General features: G+C 43.8%; 1 protein-coding gene across 1 annotated transcript in view; it reads right to left on the bottom strand.

Annotated features, from left to right (window-relative positions):
- TTN (titin) overlaps window positions 1-15,234 on the bottom strand; it is a 364,996-nt gene that overhangs the window by 149,932 nt on the left and 199,830 nt on the right. Inside the window, exons 152-164 of the mRNA XM_069616101.1 lie at window positions 14,958-15,041; window positions 13,021-13,104; window positions 12,355-12,435; window positions 11,122-11,199; window positions 9,273-9,353; window positions 9,025-9,108; window positions 8,831-8,908; window positions 5,005-5,088; window positions 4,440-4,523; window positions 2,989-3,066; window positions 2,565-2,660; window positions 2,089-2,148; window positions 1,643-1,723 (exon numbers count right to left, since the gene is read on the bottom strand). Of these exons, the coding sequence (XP_069472202.1) occupies window positions 1,643-1,723; window positions 2,089-2,148; window positions 2,565-2,660; window positions 2,989-3,066; window positions 4,440-4,523; window positions 5,005-5,088; window positions 8,831-8,908; window positions 9,025-9,108; window positions 9,273-9,353; window positions 11,122-11,199; window positions 12,355-12,435; window positions 13,021-13,104; window positions 14,958-15,041 (1,053 nt within the window). The remainder of the gene's footprint in view (window positions 1-1,642; window positions 1,724-2,088; window positions 2,149-2,564; window positions 2,661-2,988; window positions 3,067-4,439; window positions 4,524-5,004; window positions 5,089-8,830; window positions 8,909-9,024; window positions 9,109-9,272; window positions 9,354-11,121; window positions 11,200-12,354; window positions 12,436-13,020; window positions 13,105-14,957; window positions 15,042-15,234) is intronic.

Below are 15,234 nucleotides of genomic sequence, written 5' to 3'. Positions count from 1 at the left end.
TTGCAAGTGATTGGCAAGTAAGAGTAATAAGACATTAAGATTACTATTGGTATTTTCAGAGACAACAATCACACTATCACGACATGCTAAACAAAAAACAGACGCGGACAACGTTTACAAGAATGTAAAGGTTACCCTTTACACATTGAGTTCTATGACAATATCAAACTAAGGACAATAACACAGCATAGATAAAGACAATATTGCACGACAAGCACCAATCTAAATACACCACCACCACACAAAGGGAACCAAGCTAAAGACAACACAATTACATATAGAGCACGAGGTAAAGATAAAACCACAACACAAAGATGCTGAGGTAAAGGTAAGAATATTACGGCAAAAAAACTAAGTCTAAAGACAACAATATTCCTTAAGCACACAGGCTAAAGACAACTACATCTCAAAAGTGGTTCTGTGTATTACAGTGTTATAGTTATTTCACTGAAATTCTGATGTGAGCCAAATCAAGATCCAGTAAGCCATCAATTGATTATATCATAAAATATATGCAAATGTATTCAATTGTAAATAAAAATAAAAAGATTTTTTATGACGATAGAAATAGGTTGAACAAAAAAATAAAACATATCAACAACATATGTGTGAGTTGGTACTTAGAAAAAGAGAAAAAACATTTTTAGACATATTTTGACTGAATCACACTTAAGCAGAAAAACAGTATTAAAGCAATAATAAAATTTGGAACAAGAAAAAGTGTGAAACAGACATTTGGTGGGAAAGAAAAAGGAGAAATTATTTGAAAGTTTTTTGAGTTAGAAGGAGAGCTATAGGGTCAGGAAAGAGTATATTCTTTCTCTTCCTAAACTTCTAAGTTCTTGGTTTAGTTGTCCTTCATCACTCTTTATTCATAATTCTCTTGGCAGTTCTAACTCAAAAATCTCTCAAACAATGTCTCCTTTTTCTTTCCCACCAAATGTCTGTTTCACACTTTTTCTTGTTCCAAATTTAATATTATTGCTTTAATACTGTTTATCTGCTTAAGTGTGATTCGGTGAAAATATGTCTAAAAATGTTTTCTCTCTTTTTTTAAGTACCAACTCACACATATGTTGTTGATATGTGTTTTGTTGTTGATATATGTTTTGTTGTTTTTTTCTTCCACTAATTTGTATCCTCATAAAACTCTTTTTCTTTTTATTTACAATTGAATAAATGTACATATATTTTATGATATAATCAATTGATGGCTTACTAGATCTTGATTTGACTCACATCAGAATTTCAGTGAAATAACTATAACACTGTAATACACAGAACCACTTTTGAGATTTGTTGAACCCTTTCTTTATCACGGTGGAACTGTCGTTTTATTGTTTAAGACTTTTGTCCTATTGCACCGCAGCATACAGGACACTCCCCACCATTTCTATGTAAAGACCAACTACACTACACCAATAATGCCAAAAGGAAATGCCAAATGGAAAATAAAAAGGTGTTTTGGCCATTTTCTAGCACTGCCAAACACATCGGAAAACAACGAAATCTAACAACTGCTCTACAGTAACACAACCTCAACCAACAAAATTGACTCAAACAAACATTCAATACGTGTTCCTTTATATGCTACATTGTGAAGATATCGTTTCACTCCATCTACTTAAATCCAACACCATACCTTGCTTCTTTCCAACCACTGGAGTTGTGACCGGGGCAGTGACAGCTGCTACCTCTTCCGCTGCTTTAGGTGACTTTGCATCTATGATTAAATTAGATTGCAATTATACAGATGTCAATAACTTCATTGCCCTGCAACATACATTCAATCTTTGAACACTTTCGATCCTGCAGCTCTGTTCAAACCACTACAATTGCTACATAAATAGCCTCAGTGCTTTGACACCGCGGTGCAACTTGGTCCATCGGCCAGACCAGCTGCTAACATTCAGCAACCAAAGGTCTTGGAATCATAGAGTGATGCATACATTATGTAAACGAGAACAGGGAACTTAGGTGGAAAGCATACCAAGTGAACAGACTCAATCCCACCAGAGAACCAGCTTCAGATGCAAATCGAAATGTGACATAAATAGAAGCAGGTGATAATAATCAAAGTCATCCTACCTATTGCAGGTTTTGCTTCGGCTGCAGGTGGGGAGACGGCTGTTGGCTTAGCTGCAGGTACTTTAAATACAAGATTAATAGACAGGTTAGGAAAGGTATTGCATCAACGTATTGCACAACAATAGCCAGGAGAGGGGCACGAGAAAGTGACCTAAATAATTGCTGCAAAAGCAAAGGCTTTGAAGAAAGGCCACCTTTCCCTTCAAATAAAGCGAAAAAAACAAAGTTATGTTACTCCAAAAAAGTTCAAGCAAAATCACATACAGCCACATTAAGATGGCGGCACCATAGACAGCTGCTTCAGAAGTCTGACGATGATGAGGAAAGAAATGGTTATGATCATGGAAAAGAGAAGATGATTATGATGAAAGATGTTAGTGGTTAATAAGGCCTGCTTTCAGCTTTGCTAGGATCATCTTGGTTTGGGGCGATTAATGCGCTATAGTAGTGGGGTCAGGGTGGGAACACGTTTGTACCTTTCGCTGGTTCTATTTTTGGTTTGGCTTCCTCCTTTTTCGGAACGGTTGGCGTAATCTCTACCCCAGTCGCTCTCTTCTTGGGAAGGTCTGGCACTTTAAAACATGCATATTTTGTTTTAATTATGCAGACAACTTTTACTCATAAAAGGAGTGTCAATAATTGTCTCAAAATGCAAATGTAATATATAAATGATGTTTGTAAAAGTTAATTATTAGTCTTAAGACTCCAGGTGAGTTCCCTGGTTGAAGAGCTACATTCCATGTTTAAGAGAGGGCAGAACTTACTCTGCAGACTACAGTACTGCACATGTAATCATTAGTTTTGACATACGTGCATTTCAAGGTAAGGTCTTTAGGTTGATGTAAAATGTTATTTTTTTTTTTAGAACGGAAGGGTTTATTTTTAATTGGGGTGTAGTACCTTCATCTCTCTTAATCTTTTCAGGTTCCCTCGCTACTTGAGGTTCTTCCACTTCGGGCTTCTTTACCGCTCTTGGGACTTTTAAATAAAAAACCACAACACGTTGCAATAAGACAACATAGAAGACACACTCAGAAAACTCACGAAAGAATACAAAGAGGAGGAATATATAAAAACACACTGTAGTACAGATGCTACCACTGAACAAGCTGCACGTGGGGCATGGCTAGTTTCTGGCTCCGCGGATTATGGACATGGAAAGGGTGTTTCATTATGCGCAAGCACCGGCATGGATTTCACCCTACCCCTCCCGGAGCGGCAACTCCTTGATCACCCGCGGCCTTCATCCTTCAGACAGGACAATGGCATCAGCTACTGGAAAAATAACCACAGGGAGTCGGGCAGCAGCCTGTCTGCTGACAGGGCACGCCAAAGAGATCCTTTCTGGAGAGTCAAGGGAATTCTCCCAATTGTGGCACAGTGGTGTCTGCACACAGGGATCACCCCGGCCTGCCTGGAATGCAAAGGCTGAGAATGTGTGGCTCTTTCAAATGCAGGTTTTGGAATCTGCCCAATGAACCTTGTCTGGGGAATGATCATGCAGTCAGTTACTTCCAGGAAAACAGCTATTCTCCATGTTGGATGACTCTACTAAGGCTTAGTGGGGGCTGCAGGCCTTTTGTCAGGCAAAGCATCTACCGTGTGGGTACCTTCTGTGGCATCACTTGCTGTGCAATGTGGGCTCGGTACTCCTGGCCCGTTGCCTTCCCTATGTTCAAAGGCCCACCCCCAACATCTTTCTTCGAATGTGGTCCCTTTATTTGTCCCCCCCCACACCCCCCGCTGCCCTATCACCCACCTTTCTGGTCTGTGCCGGTCTTCAAGCACCCCTGCTCCCTGCCTGCCTAGGATGCACTCCCTTCATGCTCCCCTCCCCCCCAAGACCATTGCAGAACCACCATTAGCCGAGTGGTAAAGAGCTTTCCAGGTGTGTTGTCCATCGGCCCTTTGCTAGCATAGTCAAAGGTGAGAGAGCAGGTGGAAGCCAGAACATCCGGGGAGCAGCGGGTTGCAAATCCTTTTGTTAAGCACTAGACCGCTCTAGGCCAATCTCCACCCTGCCCCTGCGCTCAGCGTGGAGAGAACTACCTGATATTTTGTGGAGTTGTGTTAACTTTGTGACTGGTTTCTCTGTGGTCTTGTTGTATAGCTCAACTGTGCTGTATGGTATATGTTTTTTTATAACGTGCTTAATCCCAGAGATTTCTAAGCGCGGACCCGGGGATCGAACCTGTGCTGCTCTGTGTCGTCTTGCTAACAAGGCAAGCACGTTGCCGCGGAGCTATCCTCTCGAGACTGCCTGTAGATTTGGCTAGGCCCTAGTGGAACATGGCTGCAGCAGCTCTCAGCAAACCAAGCAATGGGTGTAGGCCAATGCCGCAAGTCTCTACCTTTTTTGAGAACAATTTCTTCTTTCGGCGGCGGTGTAACCTCGGGAATGATCCTGCGAGGGAGCTTCTTTTCCACTTCGGGCACTTAAAGGAACATGGTTTTCATTTTAGTGTGCAGTATTGCCAGGGATAAGCATCGAAGGATCAGAAATACACACAAGAAGAAGCACATTCATGTACAGGACCTGCTGGCACAGGTGGCGCGCATCCATACCGCTCATTGCAGCAATGCCATGTAACCCCATTCCCCAGCCAATCCCAATATGGAGACCCAACAGTAAACTCCACTTTGGTCTGATGGCTGCATTACAGGTGTCCCATTAGCTTTCCAATGGGCTTTTTGGAACTAAGCTAGGCTTGGTTACAGATATGGGGTATACAGGTGTAGGCAGTCGACACAGCCCCGCAATCACACAAACATAAGTATACATATAGCTAGTACACGTACATACACATACGCAAACCTCTGAGCTCACAGACTTTGTCAAGAGGCGTTTGCTACAGTTAGGTAAGAAGACAGCGTCCCAAGACAGTTCAGCTTTCTTCCAGGCGCTACTGTATGTACCTGTGACTGGGGCCAGGTCCGCTTTTGTTGGGACTGAAACAGGGGCGGGTTTTTCAGGCGTGACTTTCTTTGGAGGCTCAGGAGCTTTAAAGAAGAGAACGGATTTTGATTAAACAGCGAAGGGCCTGCTATTTTAAGCAGGGAAGTGACTGACAGGCTGAGGGCCAGTGGGCTCAGAAGACACCAGAGTGCAAGATCAGGGCGATGGCCACTGGCGCCTCGGCTTGGCCTGCCTTTCACGTGGGGAGAAAATGCACAAGCACAGGGATAATTTCACTACTCCAAGTAAAACACATGAACATATGTGGCTATGAGTACATGCGTACATGTCCCTGCGACTTGACACCACAACTAGGAGTACTGTAAGACACAAAGGTGTGCAGGGCAAGATACAGTCCACCTCCGGGGGCATCAGGCACACCAACCCTAGGAAACACTGCACACATGAATCACCCAGAAGGCACGTTGATACACTGAGGGCCCCAGAAGGCCATTTGCAGGGTCGCATTAAATAATAGACGTACATAGTTATTTCCGGTCCCTGAAAGGCAAGTATACAAGAGCATCATGAAAGAACAAGGGGCTGCATGGCATGGCATGGCATGGCGAATCACACCGTGCATCCCCGCTGCAAGAGAGCGTTGCCAGCAGGCACGCGAGCACAGTCCAGGGTCAGCAAGGGACAGCCGGCCCCCACTCACGACACGACACGCAAAACAATGCAATGACACGGCCGAGCCATGATCATTAAGGCGCTCACATTTAGAGGTTTCAGGCATCGTTTGTGGGCGCAGGGTGCTTTCTTAAACCGGTGTACACATGTTTTCTGTTCCCCAGCCTGCTCGCCAATGTAAGCGAAACGACAGGCTTCTACAGGGAGCACGCAATATACATCCCCCCAGAGACACACACTGCCGTTCCCAGCATCACACATGTTACGTTATAAGCCACCCCGCTGCTGCCAGTTGCCTAGTCCCTTGGCCTATCACACTTTCAATAAGGTATTTGCATTTTTTGCATGATCTGATTTATTTCACACACATATCATACATTTATAATATGAATAATTGTATTATTAGAGTATCATAAATATTACTAATGCTATCAACTTCCCTTTGGGGTTGAATTGTCACCTGGAGCGGGGAGCACTTGCTCAAGAGCACACGACCTGTCAGCAGAGAGAGAAAGTCGTGCTCTGTGTGTCACTATTGTTTTGGTAATGAGGCCACACACCCCTCCTTAGTTCTTAGTGTCGGACCTTAGAGGTCAAAGGTCGAGATGCTTGTCTCATACATGCCTACAGCTGAATGCTCTACACTACAGCAGCCCTCTTCCTCTGTTTCAGAGATGAAAGGAGGACGAGGCTCGCTGAAGTACCTGCTCTCTTGCCTCATTTTACCTTTCGTCATTTTTGTTTCCACGCACTGCTACAGACACACACTCACACACACGCACGCACGCGCGAGCGTACACTAAATGAGCAATGCAAGCCATTGATCAGGAACTAGCGCTTGTTGGGGTGCTGGTGATGACACGGAGAAACTGGATAGTCCCTCTTCGGAGTCTTCGGCGCTCAAAAGATATTAGTGTTTTCACATGTATAAAAGATATTAGGGTTTTCTCATGTATAAAAGATATTAGTGTTTTCACACGTATAAAAGATATTAGTGTTTTCACATGTATACATTACATAAATCCAACGACAGCCCAAACATGAACCGTTGCGGTAGGTCACAGTGCAGCCTGTGTAGTTCACAATTTCTTGGCTGTGGTGACGTCACTAATGCACCCTCACCGGGTACCCGAGCAGCCGCAGTCCTTGTGCCGTGGCATAAAGCTACATCCCTGTGAACAACGGCGAAGGGGCACTGCCTTGTGGTGTATAGACAGCACACTGTACACTTAGGATCTGGGGAGATGTGCTGCAGTGGATGAGCTGCAGACTGTGGCCCGGATTTACAAAAGCATTTTACAATGGCGCAATCCCATTGACAAACTCTTTGTAAATCGGGCCTTGTGAGTACAAGGAAAGAGGATAGCAGTTCTAGCTTCTCTCATTGGACGACTTTGAAAAAAGACTAGGTTTCTAAGCACGGACCCGGAGATTGAACCTGTGTTGCTCTACGTCGCCTTGCTTCCAAGGCGAGCGTGTTGCCCCTGAGCTATCCTCCCAGCCCTTGCCCGCGTGATTGCGATGACAATGTTATGCTGCGGTATAATAAAACAGGAAGCGGCAGGTCAGAGGCCTAATTATCAAATATTTGCCCTTGAAAAAAGCTAATTAATTTAGCAACACGTTTGCTACTTTCATAACAGGGCATGGAACAAACAGGTTACGCCCCAAACCGTATTATCTAAATAAATTCTCATCAAAGCAATGAAGCAGGTGTTTTTTTTTACTATGCTTGCTGCATAACATAAAAAGACATGTAGTAAACACATATCTTTGGAGGTTACTCAGCTAACGTACTACAAAACACAGTCTGCTTCACTTTTGCCCTAGAGCAAACCTTTTCAGATAATACTAATTGGGACAAAACCAATTTGCTCCTTTCTGTATTTCTGTAGTAAGCAAGTGTTTCTTCAGTCTTTAAGACCGGTGCAAATGCTGGATAATCTTCTCTCTGAATTTTATTACTATAGTATACATTTTCTAAATTCCACATTTCTGCTCTTAAATTAAAAGTACATTATTGCCACCTGTTGGTCCTACCCTTTGTTTTTTTAAGTGGTCTTTTATATTTATCCGGAGGTCAAAGTGGGTGGGAACTAAGGGGTACAACATTGCCCTACGTTTTGGGGAAAATCCACCATTGTTCCCTTACTTTCTGTCACCGACTACACCGTTCCTGGATTGGAGACAAGGGCCAGTTTTGTTTTTTGCTTTCCTCCTACTGGGGATTCGAACCTGGGCCCAGCTGGGAACACTCCTTTGTCACATCTTTCTGAGTTATCTTGCGGGGGCTGGTTTGTTTTTGGTTATTTCAATTACCTCAGCGTTTGCCTTTAAGCGCGATGCGCAGCTAGTCCTTGGCTTGTCACTTAAGCGGTGGGAATGGTGGGGGATTAGAAAGGGGAGGTCTCATATAGCTGCTCTCTGTGGGGAACAATGGCTGAAAGGAATGGTAGTGATGTAAAATGCATTTTCTTTCTGTCACTGTTTCTTTCAGCATTGATAGTACAGTTATAAAACACTGTGTCGGGGGGTGGGAGAGGGAAAAGGCAGAATCCAGGTCTGGGGTTCACATTGAAAGGGAGTGAGAGAGCGAGGGTTGATGGGGAGCAGGGCTGGGGGGACTGGGCAGATAGGAACTTAGTTCCACTGTACACTTTGCCTGTATTTCTCCTCTACTCCTTTGTACTGTTGGGTGAGCGGCCATGGGTGTATTGCAGTACACGCACAGTTCATTGTGGGTGCCAATGACAATGTCTATAGATTAGTGTCCAGTTTAAATATCTGCTGCAGACCAAATGCACTATACGCGATGGCTTCTAACTGGCACCGCCATTTTGGAACGTTATGAACTAGACAGGCTGTACTGTGAAGAGAGACATTTTGACAAACATGTATGACCAAACATGATTTCAGTCTTAAAGATATTAGTGCATAGCTGCCAAGTGACCTTGTGTCATGCGTGATACATTAAGCCAGTCCTGGCGGTTCACCTTGTATTCTGGGACAGGTAGTCCTATATCTATGAGTCCAAATAAAATTACCAGCCCCAAAGTACAAAGTAAAATTCCAGTGCGACTGAATGGGCCACTGGCAAGTGCCCACTTGGCAACTATGTTAGTGTTAAGGAAGGAAGACATTGGCCTTCTGTACCTTTCTGTGGTTCAACTTCTATTTTGGGAAGAACTGGAGTAGGGGCAGCTTCCGGAACCGTTTTCCTGGGCTCCTCTGCTACTTTAAAGACAGTATATTCGTATTTAGGAAGGTTGAAAGCAGTTCAGATGCATCACAAAGTAAGAATAAAATCAAGGCTGGCAGCATGGCACAGTATTGAAGAATGCGTCTACCTCGGGCTGGCGGGGCCTCCTCTCTCTGGGGAACGGCGGCCGGCTCTTTTCTCTCAAGCACAGCTTTCCTGGGCACTTCAGGCACTTTAAAGATATTATAACTGGTTACTAACATGACCCAAAATATCGACAGATACATTCGCGCCGGGAAACAGAGGAGGGCACATTAAACAGCAAGCGGTCCTTTTCTATGGTCTAGAAGAGTCACTACTACAAAATGGTGGGAGCCTCTGTGGACTCGGGTGTACCTTTCACTTCTGGTGCTTCTTCTTTCGTGGGAAGAGAAACAGCTTTCTTCTCTGGCGTCTTCTTCTTGGGGACTTCGGCTTCTTTAAAAGATATTAGTTTTGTTTTAGTGTGATGAACATGCCTCTGTTTAGTGCGCACGCTATCATGTACAACTCCCAGGCCACCTTTTGCTTGATGTGCTTATTAGAATCCAGTTTTGAATCCCTGGGCACTGCCTCATAACACTACACTCATTTGGCATATGGTGATCCGTGAACCGTTCTGAAAGCCTTGTAGCAAGTCAGCGCGGGTGTGATATAAAGGCAGGTTCATTCTAATGCCCTCACAACAGCCCCACACTCATACCTGCCTAACCTCCGGAATTTTTCCGGAGACTCCGGAATTTTAAGCATTTCTCCGGGTCTCCGGAAAAGTGCCGTGAATCTCAGGAATTTTGAGATTCTTTCCAGGTCCCGTCATATTCTCCACCTGATTGGCTGCCGCCGGTAGCCAATCGGGTGGAGAAGTGGTCGGGACCCGGAAACGGCGCTCAATGCGACCCCCGACCCCTGTAATAGTGCTTTCAATCCATATAATTGGATTGAAAGAAGTATTATTACGGCGGCGGTGCCACCTTCATTTGCTTACCAAAATAATTCATTCAATGCTATAGTAAGCAAAATGAAGGCGGCGCCGCAGCAGGAATAATGCTGCTTTCAATCCAGTGACATGGATTGAAAGCAGCATTATTTCGGCGGCGGCGGCGCCTTCAGTTTGCTTACTATAGCATTGAATGAATTATTTTCAGTGCTATAGTAAGCAAACAGAAGCCGCCGCCGCAAAAATGGTGCTTATCCAATGACATGGATTGAAAGCACTATTATGAAGGCGGCGGCACTGCCTTCATTTTGCTTACTACAGCATCGAATTAATTATTTTCAATGCTATAGTAAGCAAACTGAAGCATACAACAACCGAGTTTACCTGTTGGGCGTGTGGGCGGAGCCATGTGCAAATGGGCGGAGTCTTGTGTGGCTGTGGGCGGGGCATAAATCTCAGGAATTTTGATTTTCAAATGTAGGCAGGTATGCCCACACTATGCGCCTGATTTACAAATACATTTTAACATCGGAAAGTCCCAATGAAAATGTTTATACATCAGGCCCTATGCGTTATATCCCAAGCATGCATTAATTTCTCCAATGGGAAGTAGCAGGATCTATTATACAAGATACATGCACCACAGAAGGTTGTTTAAAGTAAGAATGGCTTGTTCGCTCGATGCAATTTGAACATAACATAGTTACTTTACTGAATCCCTATATATTATGGGACTTTGGGCATACCTCTCCTTTTACTACACTTATTTTGCATTGTGTAATACTAGGTGACACTATTTAACCCGTAGGCCTTTCTCCATTTCCTATCCCTCTGTGCTGATCTGGAATGTCCTAAGAATGTGCACTCCTGTTTCCTTGCCTCTCCCTCTCTTCTTTCCCCCGTTTTAACGTCATAGCGCCATATAAATCACCAATAAACCGAGGATTCATCCATGACTCCTGCGAGTCATTCTCTTGAGAGAGAGAGCAGTGCCCGTGGAGACAAATACATGATTCATAGCAGCTCTGAACAGTTGACCCGGAAGTCAAACGGGTAACAGGCAGTAAACACAGAAGACGATTAGACCAACTCGAATAAAGACGAGCAGCGGATGGGAATCACGGCACGGAAATATCACAACAGAGAAGGGAGTGAGCACAGACAGACTGCAAAATAAAAGCACGGTAGGGAGTGAAAACAGCTTCACAGACGTGACACGAGTTGGCGTGTGATGAAAGGAAGCGACATTCCCGTGACCGGCGGAAGTACCTTTCAGTTTCGGAACTTCCATCTTGGGAGCCAATGCGGGTACTTTTTGCTGAACCGTCTTCTTTGGCATTTCCGTTTCTTTAAAGATATTAGTTATCGAGTTAGTGGGGCACTCAGAGTTCATAGAAGACTGGACACACGAAAGAACAAGAGTGTGGTTCAAGCAGCAGGAGCTATGGGACGTGCATACCCCCTCCTCCATCAAAGCCTGTTTAACGCCTTTTGAAATAATGCAGCCATCACGTTACAAGGCACAGCGACCCCAGCGGGGCAAGGAAAACAGGCAAAGACACGCAAACGGGCACAATTAGGCCCTTACATAGATGCAAATGGTAGCACAGCACCAACACATTCTGCATCACTTTGGAGGGAGATTGAATCACAGAAAGAGGGAGAATCGAATTATACCATTGGATTTCATTGGGGTTACTAATATTTTAGGTGGGAGAAACTAAAACGTAGCATTTTTTTTCAATTGAAAAATCGGGTCCCTCGTCTAAATCTATAGATTTGGCATGTATGTAGCACACGCCTCTGGAAACACGGGTGGACTGGCCTGCAGGGAACTCTGGAGATTTCCAGTGAGGCCTCTGCGCCCTGGGCCTCTTTTGTGCTTTATTTCCAAATTTCCTAATAGGAAAAGGGTTGGGCTTGCTGAAAATGTGTAACATGGGGCCACTATGGGCATTATTTCCAGGGCCTCTTTTGGTTCCCAGTCCACCCCTGTCTGGAAATGAGAGTTAATGTAAAGATATGCCATGCACCGCTTCTCGGTAGGTCAATAACTTTCTCTTTTAGAGCAGCTTCTTCCTTAGGGACTGGGGTGGGGACCTTTTCTGGCACAGCTTTCTTAGTCACCTCGGGCTCTTTAAAGAGATTAGTTTCGGATAAGGTCTCCCGGTCAGACTTACAAAAACACCACACCTTGATGAACAACACAGCACAAAATGTCCCAAGCACATGGAAGCGCCCTGATGCCGACGGCAGGGAGTGCGCACACTATTCAAAAAGAACTACATACACATTATGGAAACTAACCTCACTGAGAGGTTTCTCATTTAAAATGAAAAGCTATTTTCCTGTATACAAATAGAAAAGGACGCACCAAGCACAAGCAGGGGAAGACGCATAGGCGCATAAAATGAAGACACTGCCAATCAATAAACTATTATATGAAGAGAGACAAGGGTAGGAACCGGATCCCAAACAGAGGTTGTAGGAAGACCAAAGTACCTTTCAATTTGGGGACTTCTTCTTTCGTAGGAGCTGGGGTGGGTACCTTTTCGGGGACCGACCTCTTTGGCATCTCGAGTTCTTTAAAAATATTGTTTTTATATATTAAGAAGATGCAAGTGAGTTATTCCTGAATCTTAATTCTAACTGCAGAGAATATTAACTATCATGCACTTATGGATTAGTGTCACTGATCTGTCAGTGATATTCTGAAGGGGGATTTAGTTGCAATGCACATATCTCCTGAACATATATAATTTCAAATTAAAGTCAGCTATATGTATGCTCTCTCTAGCACACACTTATTTCATCAGCTGCTCAGTTAGTCTTGCTTAAACGGCTTCAAACATTCATATTTACGACTATTTAAGACATTTTATTTTACAAGTGATTAAATCTTCTCGCTCCAATAATATGCAGTTCTGATGCTTTCCCCTTAGGGTTAATGTCCTAAACATTTGTACCACGCCACTGTTTTCGATATCCTAAACGCTTTTATTTAAAATCAATTTTGGAACTGATGAAAACAATAAAAGTGTATGTTCCAGATGAAGGCGCGATACAGTTCATGTTTTTGTTAAAGAAAGCTCTGGCGCAGATGAGGGGTTAACGCGGGCCATGTTAGATGTGTTGCTAGTTTTAATGTCTGCCGTGCTGGTGATGTACCTTTGGTTGGAGGCGCTTCCTGGATTTTGGGCTTAATAACACGCTTCTTTTCTTCGGGTATAACTTTCTCTGGAATTTCAGGCACTTTAAAAAAGGAGTTTGTTTCAGCGTATTGAAATGACTACCAGTGGCAAAGAAGAAGCGTAGAGCACGAGCAGAGGCCCTGCGGCGCCCTCAATCTACTGTCGAGATCATGTGCTCGGGTCGAGCAGAACAATTATAATAGTACATGCATATCTTAAGACTCTACATGCCAACTATGATTTTCCCAACATTATGTAGTCATGAGAGACAGTTGCTCAGGTGGAGAGCTCAAGAGTTACTGTTCACCATTTCATCCTTGGTCGTTAAATTGCAGACCATTGATTGGAGTAACAGTAACAGCTGTAACTACAGCACTTAGAAGCCTCAGGAATCTGGCTTAGTACCGATTCAATCTTTCAATTCAATAGCTTTATTCGGCATAAAAACCTTTAGTACCGATAATGATATGTGGGAGGCACTGCAGGGTACTTCGGTAAATAAACCACTGCCCTGTCCTTTTGTTTTGACCGTCTTGAACTGTCTATTGCTATCAGTAGCCCACTGTCCTTTTTTTCAGCTCCGTAAGGGTGCTTTGCCCAATGCAGACAATAGCTACACCTGCCAGTGTTCTGTTATTCTATTCAAAGCACTGCCATGTATAAACCAGGGCTCATAGGGTTCCCTCTCTTGCTAATGATCACATTATTCAATACACTATTTAAAAACAATACCACCGGATCCCTATGTGCCAAAAATCATAGAACCGGCTAACTACACATTTTCATTCACAAGATCAGCCACGAGAATGTGTGGCTCCTAGAGGACTGTGATAATCCCTTCTTCCCCACCCGCTCCCTCTTTTGTGTTCCCAAATTCACCTTCACACAGCCACCCCCTGGGCCTGGCAGTCCCAGCAGTAGCTGGGGCACCTCCAGATTATCCTCCCATTTTACCAGGAGGGATGTTTGCAAACGTTCTAGTGGGAACACACTCCACACTCCAAAGGCACATATGAGCACAACACGAGTCCATCACAAAACCGCTTATGAATGACTAATGACTATTTCTTTCCAGTTCATTTATATGTGTTATGGTGTATTATTTATATGATGTATTTGGTGTCATGATGTACTTTTATGGCCTCCAGGCCGAAATAAAGTTATTGATTGATTGATTGCCTAATTCCAGTGCGACAAAATCACTGGATTGAAAACTGCCCTGACACAAAATTGCTCAGCGCCACAGGTGAGTTGTAGTCCCTTCTTTCCAATCAACATTCCCTTTACCCACTACCAATTGTTACACACGCACCCCTACTTCTTCGTGCATGCACCCTCCCCATCCACCCTCGTAGACATTGCCATTACTTGGTTTTTCCGATACTATCCTACTCCTGCTTCTTTTATCCTTTCACCCTTTTCCTATTTCTTTTGCACCATAGACCATGGTTTGGTTCCCTCCAGATGGGGAAAAATGTGCAACTACCAGAAGAAGCCTTGGTGCTGTAAGTACACTGCAGGAAGATAGGTGCACTATGAAAGCTTTTTAACATAATATGCGTAGGGTCCTCCTGTGTCATTTTGATGCAAAACTAACTATTTGCGCTTGCTTCATTGGCAGAAATGATGGTTAAGAAATTCATACACTGAGTCATATTTACATTTTGCTCAAGATGTGCTCGAAATGCTACGTTTGGTGATATAGGCCAGAGTACTCACAAAACAGTTCTTTACGATAAAGATATTAGTGCACACAGTCGTCAAATAATGACACACGCCATCGAGAAATGGGTGACACAAAAAAGCGAATCAAGACACAGTTCCTGGACTGCAAATTCACTAAGAATATTTTAAGATCAATTGCTTGATAATAACTTGATATTTGTTCCAATTTCTGAAGAAGAATGGTGGTACCTGTGAGTGGTGGGGCAGCCTCCCTTTTGGGGACATCTGCGGGGGCTTTTTCCACTGGGGCCGCCTTCTTAGGCAATTCCGGAACTTCAAAGATATTAGTAGTGTTTTAGGATTTTGAAAGCACAGTTCTTTCAATGCACAGTTAGATTTACACACTAACACAAAAAGATATCATCTACGTACAGACAACCCTCGTTGACAGTACATCGATGCTCAGTGAACTCACCCACTAGACAAGGTTTGATGAGGTGTGTTAGCATGGGGGTTAGGTATTTCA

This window comes from Ambystoma mexicanum, chromosome 9 (genome assembly GCF_040938575.1).
Source record: "Ambystoma mexicanum isolate Mex_15411 chromosome 9, UKY_AmexF1_1, whole genome shotgun sequence".
In the NCBI taxonomy this organism is placed as follows: Eukaryota; Metazoa; Chordata; class Amphibia; order Caudata; family Ambystomatidae; genus Ambystoma; species Ambystoma mexicanum.
Note: the sequence above shows the minus strand (reverse complement) of the source record. Positions and strands in the feature narration are given on the sequence as shown.